Source organism: Triticum aestivum, chromosome 5A (genome assembly GCF_018294505.1).
Source record: "Triticum aestivum cultivar Chinese Spring chromosome 5A, IWGSC CS RefSeq v2.1, whole genome shotgun sequence".
Taxonomy (NCBI): domain Eukaryota; kingdom Viridiplantae; phylum Streptophyta; class Magnoliopsida; order Poales; family Poaceae; genus Triticum; species Triticum aestivum.
The window spans coordinates 472,966,081-472,980,651 of record NC_057806.1 but is presented as its reverse complement, the minus strand read 5'-3'; the positions used below and the strand labels follow the sequence as shown (position 1 = coordinate 472,980,651).

Sequence of the window (14,571 nt, the reverse complement as noted above, 5' to 3'; positions counted from 1 at the left end):
GTGGGGCTCGAGGTGCGTGGGGATTGGTTTTAGGATTTCACAGCTAACGCACGCGAAATCCACCCCATGTTTCCGTGTATCTCACTCCGGTAAAACTTCTCACGTACGCAAACTCGAAATGAAACCAGTAGTTTTGTCAGCCCCATGGCTAATAAGCCCCACCCGTCATCCACTCTTGAATTAGCTATGAATGTAAAAATGAACTAACGCCCGACCAAGCGCTAGTGGTCAAAACAAAGCGATAGTAAAAGATTCGTGCGGTCCAACAGGCTTGGCACACGCGGTTGCCTCAGAATGGCGGGTAGCCTAGCGTCATTTATAGTAGAAATTGCAGGTAGTGTTCTAGTTGAAAAGTATTTAAGTTGCAGATTTCATGGCAGTTTTAAGATTTAGAGCCAAAACAATATGTGTTGCTTTTGGTATGAGTGCACCTGCTGCTTTTTTTTTTGCAAGGTTTTTTTGTGAGAAAACAACATTGAAGAAGGTCCCCTTTCTCCCTCCACGCGGGAGGGAGTGGGGAGGGGGCAAATCCGCCGCCGCCAGCCCTCTTCCCACCTTATCCCACATCTCCTGCTGCCGCCCCGAGGCTCGACCGGGCAAAGCCCAACTAGAGCCGGCAGTGGCGGGGCCTTCTCATTCCCATGGTGGTCGGGGGTTGGCGCGGCGCGACGCGGCCCCTTTATCGCCATGGTGGGCGCCGGTGCTTCTGCCAGGCTTTAGGCGGAGCTATTGGTGGTGGGGCATGCGGTGGCGACTGCGGCGGCGAGCCAGACCTGAGCGGCGGTGGCTGCTCGCGGCGCGGGTCGAGGACAACACGCCAGGTGGTGTGCACCTGGCCACAGCGACTGTTGTGGCCAAATGGTGGCGCGTGCCTAGGTGGCGTGTGCCTAGGTGGCGCTGGCTGGCTGCCTCGGCTCGCTCTTCGCGGGCGGTGCCGTGCTGCTGGGGTCTTGGTTGGGGCAGGGAAGCAAGGCGTGCCTTGATGTGTTGCAGCGACGTGGTTGTTGTGGTTCTTCAAGCGGCACCAAGGGGTGCCGGTGGTGACCTCTTTTTCTTGGATGTATGCCGACGACAGGTTCAAAGCTAGGGTTCATGCTCGGGCGGCCAGGTCAGGGCCCGGGGCGGACCAAAGGTTGTGCTTCGGATAGGAGAGGTCAGGCTTGGCCCGAGATGTGCTAGTGCTCTACTCATGGGTATGGTGCTCGGTGGCAGTGGTCATGTTAGCGTTTCATCAGTGCATGGATGGGCCTTGGTGATCACGGACATGGCGTTATGTGAGCTTGCCTGGAAATGGCTCGGGGCTGGCTTGCCCGCGGCCGTCGACAATCTCAGAGTTGTGTTCCCCTAGTCAAGGGACGCAGGTGTGGATGCCTCCTATGATGGAGGCGCCTACCCAGACTCAGGACTGATGTCGTGCATGCTTCTTACATGTACAAGGACGGGAACAGAAATTCTGAACAAGTTACTTAGAGACCAATCAGAAGAGAGGCTCATACTGAGGGCAAGTAAAAGCTCTGGGCGTACTCCTCCCTCTTCTCATGATATATTTTGCCCTCGGCTTGGACAGGATGGCAGTCCAGGCAACGTTCACTTGCAGCTCCCAGGCGCCGTGACTGCAGACTTGCTCTTCAGCAGGGTATGCTACGCTGACCAAGGTGCCTGCATCCTCGTCATCGCCATCATTAAGGAAGCGAACATGGACAATAATTTCATCGTCTTCTTCATCCGGGTCAGGGACAGCTACCAAGTTGCGACTTAACACAACAGAGGAACCGCTCTTCATATCTCTACTATCATACACAATCATCTGAGTCTCAGGATTTTCACTAGTCCCAGCACATATTTTGCCAGTCAAAGGTGGTGCTCCTTTCAAAATCTTGACTTCAAGGCTAGCTGCCACTGGACCATCAACAGGTGCGAGCACCAACTCCACTCTGCTCAGCCAACTACTAAGCACCCTTGTGATTGGTTCATTGTCATAGGGAACGACATGGAGCTGTATTACACCTTTGCTAAAATCTTCGTCGCCGGCATCACCCTTCACCCTCAGATTGAACTCAAAGTAAATATTATCCAGCGGAACTAATGCCCGTCGTGGACCTGTCAATGTTAGCATATCATCCTGCACAGTAATTTAGGAAATGTCAAAATATGTTTCTGCGTAGTAAGTAGAGCAAGCTGTGTAGCTGGACATGCTAACCAAACCAAACTGACTAGTCACATAAACTGAAACCAATTTTAAAAATTATCTTGTATAACTAGCCTGCAGAGCATCCATCACCTCTGATACAAATTGCTACCAATACCCATGCATTTGTGGCTTGCATGTTAAACAGAAGGTAACACTTATTTTTTTTTGCGGAACAAACATGTCAGCATTAAAAAAGGCACTTTTTACAACCTGGCATGTTAAACAAGTAATCAGACCACAGTGTACAAAATAAGCAACCAAACCTCACATGAAGTTAAAAGGCAACAAGTTTTGAACAAGTGACCAGAACTAAATGGAGAAATCTGATAGATATAGATGTATATGAAAAGGCACAACACTTGATGAAATAGTAGTGTATGACAATAACAATCAAGTTGCTAGGGAACTATATTGACAAATAATAGCGGAGGTCACAACAGAACAGTACGCTAAGATAGCTACATCATGAGAAAACAATATGCTACGATAGCTACATCATAACATAACAGTAAGCTCAGATAGCTACATCGTGAACAAACAGTAAGCTCAGATAGCTACAACGTGAACCAACAGTAAGCTGCAACAGCTATCAATGTTTTCAGTCAAAATGTTAACTCGGTAACTTGCAAACTATTTTTACTAAAATTCGTGTATCTGGCACTCCCTCCATCCGCAAATACTTGTCCTAGGAATGGTTGTATCTAGACTTATTTTAGTTATAGATACATTCATTTTATCCATTTTTAGGAGAAGTATTTCCGGACGGAGGGAGTATGACGCTAAGCTTCTGAATACTGGTAATTGCAACCACGAATGACAAGAGACATTTTCCAGTTAACATTGCAGAGCAGGACCTGTTCTGATAGGGAAACAAGTACATATAGAAGAAATGCCGAAGAGTACATGGCATAAACCTAGCAAATTTTAGCAGACCATATTGAAGAATGGAGCTGCTTGCATTTCAGTTTGTATTGAGTCTAAAAAGTTCGGCTCAGATACCAGACCTGTGAAACTACTTACTAGGGCACCAGCGATTATATAATATAATATTATGGTGAAATTCAGCATACACACCTTGTATACACAATAGAATTATTATCAAGAGGATAAAAATATTAGGATTTGGTTAGTATATACGAGTAAGTAAAAGCTAACGAAGCAAAGGGATGGACTAGTGCACACCTTGGAGCTGATCATCTGGGGGTCTTCCCTTCCACGTCTGAACAGGTAGATACATCTGTAGTCAATCCTATCCCTTGCAAGAACAGTACCATATATGCTGATTGGATAACCCCGGTCAGATTCAATTACTTTGACGGAAATGACGTTGACGGCTGACGTCACCATGTACTTCTCCAACTCAGGAGTTATATTGCTATCAAGTGGCGGCCCAAGGCCAAACTTAGCTGTAAATCAAAGGCAAGAGACACAAGTCAGAACCAGCCAACAAAAGATGCCTAGTTTATTGTTCATATAGATACACCAAGGGAAGAGGCCGAAGCGAAATCTACACTCATCAGTCTCTGCATGTTCAATCAATCAATCAATCAATCAATACCCAGACTGCTAACGAAACAATTGCAAGCATACTCACACTCTTTATCGAGGTCGAAGCCGACTATATTGAAGCTGCAGAAGCGGGTAGGGACCAAGAGTTTCGACTTAGGATCCAATTCGGAGATGCTTTTGACACAGGCAATGTGAAGCTCCTCGAGCTCTGCCTTTGCCTTGAGCATAAACTCACCATCATCATCATCGCTGTCCCACATTGGAATCTCAAGCTCCTCGGTCACTTCCTTCTCCTCCACAATCGAGACGTTCGAACTTCCAATTTCCGTAAGGGGTTGCTCACCCATCTTGCAGGCCGGAAGACCCATATCCTCGTTCTCCTGCTTCTCCTCGTCGCGGGTTGTTGGGCTGGCCGCGATCTCCATAGGGGCTTGCTCCTTCGGGGTACCATCGCTGGCTGTACAACAATCAAGAAATCCATGGTGAACAGAAGAAGGTAACTAGAAAAGAGAAAGGGGGTGGAGTGGAGGAAGGAGACGGGAACCTTCTTCGTAGCTGGCGGCGGCGTCGTCCTTGTCCCAGCGCCGCTTCCGACCGATCAGCGCCGTCACGGGCAGCTGGGTCTCGCCCAACATCTTGCCACCAGGAAGAAGAAGAAGGCGTGAGATGATCAACGGCGATCGACGTCGCCGGCGGCAGAAGCTAAGATAGGGTTTGAGGGGGGCGGCGATTCGATTGGGGAATCGAATCAATAAGCCGGGACAGGAGTCGGAAATGTGTTCATGCCCATTAGGCGGCGTTGGTACTACAGCCCAGTAATCTTCCGCTTTTCTTTTTGACATCACTTGGCCCGGCCCAACTTGGTCCTTTTTCCGGTTTTAGGAAGCTACGGACTGATTTTTCTACCCCTCAAAAAAAATACAGGCTGATTTTTCTTTGTTTCGTTTTTTTATTTTTTATTTTTTATTTTTCTTTTCTTTCTTTTTAGGATCAGCTCTATGTTCAACGAGGCGTGGTTCACGCAACGGCCATCTGTCATGAGCAAGAAAATATACAAGCCAATGAGAGTTTTATTTTAAACAGTGTACAGATAGATAATATTAACATGTGTAAGAAAGAATACTTGTTCCCATCAACCGCTGCAAAATAGCATCAGTATTCTGTGTGCCCCTCCAACCCTAGCTTAGCGAGAATACCTGTTTTCACACCCTCGACAATAGTATCATCTGCGCTAGTCCTGCAAGTACACCTAAAATCAATTTATCACGGGAAAACAAGTTAGTTTAAACCAATGGCATACCAGCCTTAATGCATTGAAAATAGACAAGGGGGATAAGAGCATCAGGAGACAGGAGAGGGTGCGGATAAGGTATCAAGTACTATGCCAAATTTAAATGTGTGTACACCTCACTGTAGGCAAGTCACCTTTTTTTATTAAAACGCGTTAAATTCGTTACCATATATACTCGCCCACAACAAATAAATCAACTAAATCATGATTTTTTTTATGTGCACATGGATTCAACGCCATTATCCATTAAGTAAACCAATAGGGAGCACCTGGAACTCAGCTAGCTGAGATTTATCTATGGTCTCATTCACATGACATCATCATATATATTGGCTAGACTTTTTTCTTCTCCCCATGATTTGCACGCGTCATGTTGTTTTTCGGGGCTTGGCCTTTTGTTTCTCTGTAGCTCGTGCTAGAGCATAAATACGAGTCCATAAGAGAAGCACATACGTCTTAGTGGGCTAGCCTGTACAACTTATTTTAGTTTTCATAACACAGTTTTTGAGTGTTTTCTTCGCTGTCTTAAAAAATAGTGTTTTCTTTGTTGATTTTCAGTTTTTACTTAGTTAAGCACCAGCATGATGTCTAGCATAGGATCTATCCTGCTTTTGTCCCATGCATTATTTATTTATGTATTAAAAATCCATCAAATTGTTTTAAAAATGATGGAGTTTGCAGTTTGTCTGTATGGAATTGGTTGCTACTTCTTTGCCTCGGCTGGCAGTCTCCTTTTGTTGCTGTGTTGGGATAGATTTTCATTAGCTATGTACACATAAAAATATTATCTAGTTGGGCTTGTCATCACATGAAAAAGAAGACGCATTTAGAAGACCGGCAGTTGCGACCTGACTTCAAATACTTACAGTTGCGATCCGATCTTGAAAACTTACAGTTACGACCCGGCCATGAAAACTTGCAGTTGCGGTCCGACTTTGAAAAGTAGCAGCCGTGACTCGACTATGAAAACTTGCAGTTGCGACCCGCTTTGAGAACTTACAGTTGCGACTCGACTATTAAAACTTGCAGTTGCGACCCGACTTTGAGTACTTCCAGTTGCAACGCGACCTTGAAAGCTTGAAGTTACGGCCCGACCATGAAAACTTGCAGTTGCGACCCGACTTTGAAAGCGTGCACTTGCGACCCGACTTTAAATACTTGCAGTTGCGACCCGACCTTAAAAACTTGCAGTTGCGACCCAACCTTGAAAACTTGCAGTTGCGACCCGACCTTAAAAACTTGCAGTTGCGACCCGACCTTGAAAACATGCGGTTGCGACCCGACCTTGAATACTTGCGGTTGAGACCCGACTTTGAAAACTTGTTGTTGCAACCTGACTTTGAAAACTTGAAGTTGCGACCCGACTTTGAATACTTGCAATTGCGACTACATCTAAAACCTTGTAGTTGCAACCCAACATGAAAGCTTATAGTTGCAACCCAGCTTGAAATCATTCAGTCGCGACCCAACTTGAAAACTTGCAGTTGCGACTAGTCTTGAAAACTTGCATTTACAACCCCGACTTAAAAGCCTACAGTTGCGTCCACATTTGAAAAACGGTTGTCCGCAATCAGTTTTTGGAAACCTTGAGGTTGCGACTCCATCTAAAAACTAACACTTCCAACCTACTTGATGGATTGCAATTACCACCCAATTTGAAAATTTTGTAGTTGTGACCAGACTTAAAAACTTAGGTCACACAATTTTGTTGACTGAAAAATTCATGGAAAAAGCATTTCTACCGAAAAGGAGGCATGGGCTTTGATATCAATATAATGAAAAAACAAAAAAATATTAAATAAAAATGAGGAATAAAAAGAAAGACGAAAATGGGAAACAAAAAATATACAAAATGGAAAAATGGAAGAGAACAATGAAAAAGTAGTGAAATCCCTAAAAAAATCAATTTTTCAAACTATGGTAACAAATGAATATTAAGCTAAAGAAAATGAATACACGAAATTAGGAAAAGGGAGAAGAGCAGAATAATGTTCTACTGCATGAGCAGTAAGAGGGAGCATATTAAACTTTGCCCTACTACATTTAGTGAAATAGAAAAACAAAAATAAAAAACAATTAATCATGCGGAAAAAAAAGAAAAGAAAGTCGCTACAAAGAGCTGACCCCTGGAAGCGACGGTCAACAAATGACAATAACATGATTTAAAAATGAAAACATGTGACAATAGCATTCAAGGAAGAATGCAAACAGCTAGCAACTATTCGCATCATTCGATCATATCCTCTTTCTCTTATTCAGCTGGGTAAAAAATAGATGAAGAAAAACCCATATAGCCCAGCTCCGTAAACGAAAAACAAAAAAGCTAGTACTCGTGCACATTGGCTACGCCCTGTACGAGACTAGAAAGGCCGAATCGACTACAATCTGATGTTATGCTAAAAAAAAGACTACAATCTGATGTGTTTGACAGATCAGCAACACCGAAACCAATAATAGAGGCGAGTCAAAAGGAGGTAGGGGTGGGAACTGGATCCTCTAATATTGAAAAAAAAAGTTAGAGAAGTTACGATGCCTTAACTTTTCTCATTTCTATTCATATGATTAAGGCTAAAATGACTTAAATTAATTTCAAAATTGATGATCTACTATGTACATTTATAATAATTACATACAAATAAATTGATGATGAAATAAAATTAATTTTAAATTATTTATATCTATAGTGAATACCAACAGTAAACAACCCGCTAACTACCTAATACTAACAGTTTCTAGCTTTCATTCCTCATTTTAGTCTAGGCTAACTGTAGTATCGTGATTTTCTTTGTCTGTGTTAGAGGATCCGGTTCCGTCACGGTGGGCCGTTAGAGCTGTCTGCCAAAGTCATACTTCACACTCACGACACAACTCGATCCCCACTTCGTCCACCAGCAGAAGGAGCGGCATCGCTGGCTTGCCGCCTCGAGGAGCCCCGCCGTCATGGGCCCCAAGGACCCTTCGCCGTTGCTGAGAACCACGAACGGTCGCCGTTGCTGAGAACCACGGGCGGAGCGCCGTACGGGATGGTGCGGCTGAACCACGGGTCGAGATCCCGTCTTTGCCCGGCGCGCCGGCGCCCTCGGAGGACGTGCTCCTCCGCCTCCCCGGCGCGCAGCTCCACCTCATCGATCGCCGACGCAGCCTCCCGCTCGCCGCCGGCGACCTCTATCTGCTCCGCATCCGCGCCGGCGACACGTCCCTCGCCGCCATCGCGCGGCTCGGCCCCATCCAGTGGCCGCTCGCCCGCGACGTCGCCGCCGTCAAACTCGACCCCCGCCACTACTCCTTCTCCCTCGCCGTCCCCGCCTCCCCCGACGACCCGCTCCACTACGGCCTCACGCTCTCCAACCCCGACCCGCGCCTCGACGGCGTCCTCGCCACCTACACCAGGTTCTCGGCCCATTCTGTTGCCGGCAGCGAGGGGCTCGCCCACAGGGTGCGCGGCGAGGTGGAGGCGGCCGCGTACTGGACGACCGTGGCGCCGAACGTCAAGGAGTACGGTGGCACCGTGGCGAAGGCGATCGCGATGGGCGCCGACAACCTGGCCAAGGGGATACTGTGGTGCGGCGAGATGACGGTGGAGAGGCTCCGGTGGGGGAACGAGGTGCTCAGGAAGAGGATCCAGCCCGGTGATGCTGAGGCCGAGGTCAGCCCGGAGATGCTCAAACGGATCAAAATGTATTACTTTGCTTCTCACTTGTTCATATCAAATGTGTTCTTAATTTGCAGCCATGCAAGCTTATCCAGTAAGGTCTGTGATGCATAATGAGTAAATGTTTCAGGTTTTGGGCACATCACAGTTCGTAGAGGGTGCTTGGATACGTTTTACTCTCATGAGTAAAAGTAATGGGACTAAAACTTGCTAGCCTCATCCATGCTTGGATCCAAATACTAGAGAGATTAAAATCAAGTTAATGAACATTTATTATCCTCGAAACTCTTCAATCCAGAACTCGCCTGAGTTAAAGGAGAGGAGTTAAATAAGGAGAGAGATGGCTAATCCATATTTTAGTAGGAGTACCCATGACTAAAAAAATTTAGTCTCAATACTAGTTTTAGCCCCTCTTAGTCAGGGGTGCTTGAAACTTTAGCCTCTTAAAGAGATAAAGAGACTATTTTTAGTCAGACTAAGATAAATCTCTTGGATCCAAGCACCCTCGTAGTCAGAGTAGATTAGTACTCCCTTCGATCCAAATTAAATGGCGCAACTCTAATAGTACAACTTTAGATCGTGATACAATGTGCCATCTTGGGCATCTCATTTGCATTCGATGTTATTCAGGTTGTATTAAAAAGAAAGTCTATGATTGGCAAGCATAATCTATGCAAATTAGTCAAGTAATCCTTTGGGCTTAATTACACAATTTGGACACAGATAATTTCAGTCAAATATTTCTGTTACTGTCAGCCATAAAGAATCAGTACATGTCGTTTCTAGCAGGGTTAAGAAGGTGACAAAAATGTCTGAGAAAGTGGCTGCTGGAATACTGTCTGGAGTCGTGAAGGTTACTGGCTATTTTACAGGTTCATTAGCTAACTCGGAAGCTGGCAAGAAGTTTTTCAACCTATTGCCTGGAGAGATTGTTCTTGCTTCGCTTGATGGATTTGGTATGTCATCTTTTTTCTTGAAAGAGAATGTGACCTATGTTAATATTTGCGTGGTGTGAACCATGAAAATGATGCCAAACTTAAGCATACCATGAAACAAGATCAATATACCACACAGACACATGATATATGTGTCTCACAAGTATGTGTTGTTCTGCCGTACATCCTTGTTCCTACTCTCTCTTGGTCTTGGACCAGGATTCGGAGCATTTTCCCTCATACGGTGCTTCTTCTGTTCAGGTACGGAGAGAAAGCCGCTGCTGCGACGAATGAAGGGCTCGATGCAGCCGGCCACGCCCTAGGCACGGCGTGGGCTGTGTTCAAGATCGGCCAGGCCATGAACCCAAAGAGACTCCTGAAACCCAGGTCGCTCGCCATATCCACCGTCCGGTCTCTGCTGTCGAAACTGTAGCCACCACACCCCCTGGCCCCTTGAATGGATTGAATCGCCGGTCCATCGTACCCTCTTCTCGGGGTTCGCCTAGTTTCTACCGCCGCCACGATCCGCCCAGCCGGCCTTGCTCCACCATTACAATCTACTAGTGGTTGGGGCGTGCCATTGGCACGCCTCCTGAGCGGTGATGCGCGCACTTATCTAGCTTACATACATCCTTAGATCTAGGTTGAGCCTTGATTATATATAACAAAAGTGATTTGGCCACAGGTAAATATAGCTATCGGACATGACGAGGGTGCTCCTCTTAAGCGTTATTGTATGCACAATCATACTGCAACGTTCTAACAACACAGACAAACAACAATGGTTAAAAATATAACACTACCGATAGCAACAAAAAATAGCAGCCCCTAGAAAACCTCTGGCATGGTTCTTTTAAATCACATTCTCTATAATCAGCTCGTCTCCGGTGTATCCCTTCTCTTTTAAAAATATGACACTACAGATAGGCATGGAGATCACTAACTTACAGAGTGGGTAAGCACCGCAAAGATGACATTCATGACCTGGGCACCCGTGTATCCCTTCTCTATAATCAGCTTGGCCATATACCATGCCCCCAGAGAATAGTCGCATAACAGAAGTATCATGACGGTGCCCATGCTCGATGGCCAGTGGGGAGTCGGCGGCGCCGAGCCGCCTCCCTTTTCAATTCAGCAACTCTCTGCTTGTGAAGCTTCTCAAACCAAGCACTGCAATGAAGCAAATATAATTGTAAGTACTAATACATCAATCTAAAAGTTACTTCACTGGAGGACACAAACAATCTATGTTAAGCTAAAGTTAATAATGACAGTTGAAATGTCCTACATAAGGTACTAAAAATGCATACGAGAATGTTAATAATCATCATTTGAATAAATTTCTTCTTCTATCACCTCTCTACTTGATCCCCGGTCCCAGTGCCCATGCTGAATTAAAACTGAAAATTCGTCTACCAAACATCCAAACATTGTCCTTGGAATACATCATGGTATGTAGTATACGCAAGCACAAACTAAATGGGAAGATCATTAATGTCGACAAGTTAGTAGAGAACATCACAGGGATAGGCAACACTTACTTGCATGCTTGAATCTCTGAAAATTTTGCTTCACATTGCTGCAAAAAAAAACCTAACCAATCAATACCGTAACTTCTTCCAAACATGAGATGGGAAGGCCTTAAGGGATTCAGGTTCCATGCTCCCCACATAATTTCAAAATTACAATTATTTTGATTTGTAAAACCAACTGTGTGAGTGTTCAAAATGTTTCTGCGAATGGGCACAAAGCTCCCGCATATCCAAACTTTTTGGACAAACTATCCTTGGTAATTGGTACCAAAGCGAGCAAAAATTGTGTAACATGTGTAATTATATACAGGACCAACTGAAATTATACCACATTCTTCCTCAAAAGAAAAAAGAAAACATGCAACATTTTACCCGTGGATGGTGGTTGGGTGTTGATTTGTCTTGAAATACGAAAGTGGTCGCTAATATCACAAAGATTTAGTTCAGCTAAGATCAGGCATGATTTGCAGGATGAGGAGTTAATTGACCTGCTGGTGCATCCTCCATTATTCATAGGGTAGCTTTCAACTGTACTCACTTTCACCTCATTTTCTTGTAAGTATTGATGGTAATCCGCAGGGAGGTGTCTCAAGTCACAATTTATGAAGTTGTTGCAGCAGCATGAGAAGATAGCTGAAACCAGGCAGATTACTGTTAGAACCAAAGCTTGTAAAATTGCCACCCTTATCAAAACAGGATTGTTCTTGGTTCTTCAAGACAAAAACCGAATGCACCTACAGAGAAATATGGGTATTATACCATACCAGTCCGGGAAGGCTGGCCTCACCGGCATCCACTCGTGGTGACAAGGAGGAACTTTAGGAGGAGCATGTGGACGACGGCTGCCTCGAGCAGAAGAAACTCTCAATGTGCACATAACCTGCATAAGTTACAAAATGATCCACCGGTTCTCGAACGCGGATAATCATGACATCAAAAAATGGGGCACCCTGCGGAGGTAATTGGCAATCCAGGTTGTCGGCTTCCTCATAGTGATATTGCCACAAAAATCTAACCTATCTTGTGAACAATAAAAAAAAGAATATGAGCCTCAAAGAAAGTCCAGACATCACAGATAAAAAAGTAATGAAACAGAATATGAGTCTCCTAGAATCACTTGACCAGCTCAAAAAATAAAGAGCCACACGAAGCTATTCTCACCTGATAGTTTGGTTGCTCACATTCACATCCATCCAGCGAGTCCTGCAGTTCAGAGCGGCGAGAGGAAGCCGACCTGCTGTCTGCACAAGAGGGTTGAATTCATTAAGCATTTCCATTAGACCATCAGCTATCGCTCTATCCATACCACTCTCTTTTTCACCATCTTCAGACATCACAGCCTTAATTCTATTGCTCACCTCATTATGCGTGTCATGAATATACAATTCAGCAAATTTTGGAGTAGCACCTCTGTTGGGCAAATAGTGATCCTATACGATGATATAGCAGACCATGGATTTTAAAAACATAAGGACCACCCCACCCCCCCCCCCCACCCACCCCCCGGTTAATGTGTTTGTCGATATCGGCTCCCATGGAAGTAAAAGTGAAAAGAGAATTATACTGCCTTATTCTATCCAAGAAGTGCTTGCACTGTGAGTCACCATTGAATCTAAGAAGCTCTGATAGGAGAGGAGGGGGGGTTTAAAAGCTGGTATTTTGACCTTACCACCCTTACAGCACAAGCTGTATAGGATACGGCGCTCAATCACAGAGGATTCAGCCTTGCATCTCTCCTGGAACCAAAACACGGCACCATAGAATTGGCAACGGTATTTAAGTGCATCGTGATATGATCTCTTCCTATGTGTGGCTGCAAAGACGAGACACCAGAGGTGCACATAGATCATTTAACATGTTTTAGTCTGAATTGTTTCTATACCTTTTAAGAATTCAGTGTATTCTGGACAGAACAAAGATCGAGATGTCAATGTAGTTGGGTATGGGCATCCTTCAAATCAACAGAAAGCTTTTATTCACTGCAGTTTGACTAAGGTATTCTATATTTTTTAAGCGGGCACAAAGACAAGGAAATGAAAACACACCTGAAGAAACCCATTTACGGAACTTTCTCTTTCGCATTCGCTGTTGACGCCTAACGCTGCTATAAGCAGCTGAGACAACCGGGAAGTAACCGCCACCTACTGTGCCACTCATGTTAAGATCGTTCTTAAATTGTGGAAGGCGAAGCCTGGTTGTGTCAAAGTGTGGTACACGCACCTACAAACAGCGTGTTTGCAGGGACAGAGGAAGTAGCACGCCCGGCACTAAACGCATCTAAACGAATACAAATCAACGACAATCAGAAAGGTCAAACATAGTGTAAAGGCAGGCGAGCAAGCAAGGAAGACAGATCATGAAACCAAATAAGCACGAACCCTGAAACAGTGCGATTCGCGCTGAGACTCCGTTGCGCCACCGAGCCACAGAACGGTCACGTGCAGCAGCACGATCCGCGGCAGGATCAGTTGAGCTCATATCATGGACAGGATCATTTAAGCTCATATCGTGGGCATGATCATTTGAGCTCATATCGTGCGCACCTACTAATAGTACTAAAGGAATTTAATCGTGGGATCCAGTAACAATATGAACAGCATCAGGATCATCATGTGAAGGGAAAGGCGTGAAAATTGTGCGTAGGCATACCTGGATGAGAAACACGAGCTAACCCGAGAACCCAATCACCAACGAGCAGGATGCCTAACCAACAAAGCAACACTATTAGAACAGACGAATATTCTGGCGATGCATAAACACAAACAAGTGGTGAGCAGCAACCGACGAACACAGAAACGTCACCAAATCAAAAGAAACAAATCAGTCATATTACACCTGAATAAGGCGAGAAGAACCGCAACTGAATGCCGGACAAAGATGAGTTTCGATGAAACGAAGAGGATTACCACGTGCAGGGTTAGCAAACAAGGATGATCCGCCCACTCACTTCCCCATGATCTGCGAGATGGGAAACACATATGAGAATAAGGCACAAGATGAAAGGAATCTGCAAGCAGTGAACAATAGAGAGAAGGAGGGCAGTGGCTGCCCGAGCCCGGGCCTCCATGCCGGCGGTGCTGCGGTGCGGACGGGAGGCCCCCGATCCAGGAGCGGATTGAGCCACCACCGACCGGGAGACCACGCCCGACCTCGCCGGTGCCGGCCGGTGAACCTACCCCGTCCGCCATCGTACCTCCCTCTTCTCTTTCCTCTCTCTTTCTCCCTCCTCTCCTTCCTTCTCTCTCTCCCTCTCCCTTTCCCTCCTCTCTTATCTTCTATCTCCTGCGCTGGTCGTCAGGGGAGAGGAGAGAACAAGCAGCTCGAGATGGAGCAAAGTCGGTCGCCTCCATCGGACAAAGAGGAGGGATTGAGCCATGGAGGAGCGGTAGCGGCGGCCGGTGGTGGAGGGAGGATCGAGGAAGAGGGCTTGCTTCCATGTAGCTTTTTTAAAAGAAAAAAAC

General features: G+C 45.5%; 1 protein-coding gene and 1 pseudogene across 20 annotated transcripts; one reads left to right on the top strand and one right to left on the bottom strand.

The window, feature by feature from the left end:
- Nucleotides 1–1,446: 1,446 nt before the first annotated feature.
- On the bottom strand, nucleotides 1,447–14,541 carry LOC123104113 (uncharacterized). 20 transcript variants are annotated; one of them, XM_044525863.1, is made up of 12 exons: nucleotides 13,760–14,541; nucleotides 13,489–13,656; nucleotides 12,272–12,351; nucleotides 12,060–12,130; nucleotides 11,875–11,990; nucleotides 11,599–11,743; nucleotides 11,120–11,157; nucleotides 4,824–4,949; nucleotides 4,245–4,732; nucleotides 3,786–4,157; nucleotides 3,374–3,597; nucleotides 1,447–2,122 (listed from the first exon to the last, which is right to left on the bottom strand). In XM_044525863.1, exons 9-12 carry the CDS (start codon nucleotides 4,540–4,542, stop codon nucleotides 1,478–1,480), a joined length of 1,539 nt encoding a protein of 512 aa, XP_044381798.1. In that variant the 5' UTR covers nucleotides 4,543–4,732; nucleotides 4,824–4,949; nucleotides 11,120–11,157; nucleotides 11,599–11,743; nucleotides 11,875–11,990; nucleotides 12,060–12,130; nucleotides 12,272–12,351; nucleotides 13,489–13,656; nucleotides 13,760–14,541; the 3' UTR covers nucleotides 1,447–1,477. The 20 variants fall into 20 exon arrangements, 19 of the variants coding, with proteins under 19 accessions (XP_044381798.1, XP_044381782.1, XP_044381787.1 ...); XM_044525847.1 differs by having other exon boundaries at nucleotides 11,875–12,130; nucleotides 13,760–13,813; nucleotides 13,946–14,541; XM_044525852.1 differs by having other exon boundaries at nucleotides 11,875–12,130; nucleotides 13,489–13,653; nucleotides 13,760–13,813; nucleotides 13,946–14,541.
- On the top strand, nucleotides 6,852–10,406 carry LOC123101415 (senescence/dehydration-associated protein At4g35985, chloroplastic-like; annotated as a pseudogene).
- Nucleotides 14,542–14,571: the final 30 nt, after the last annotated feature.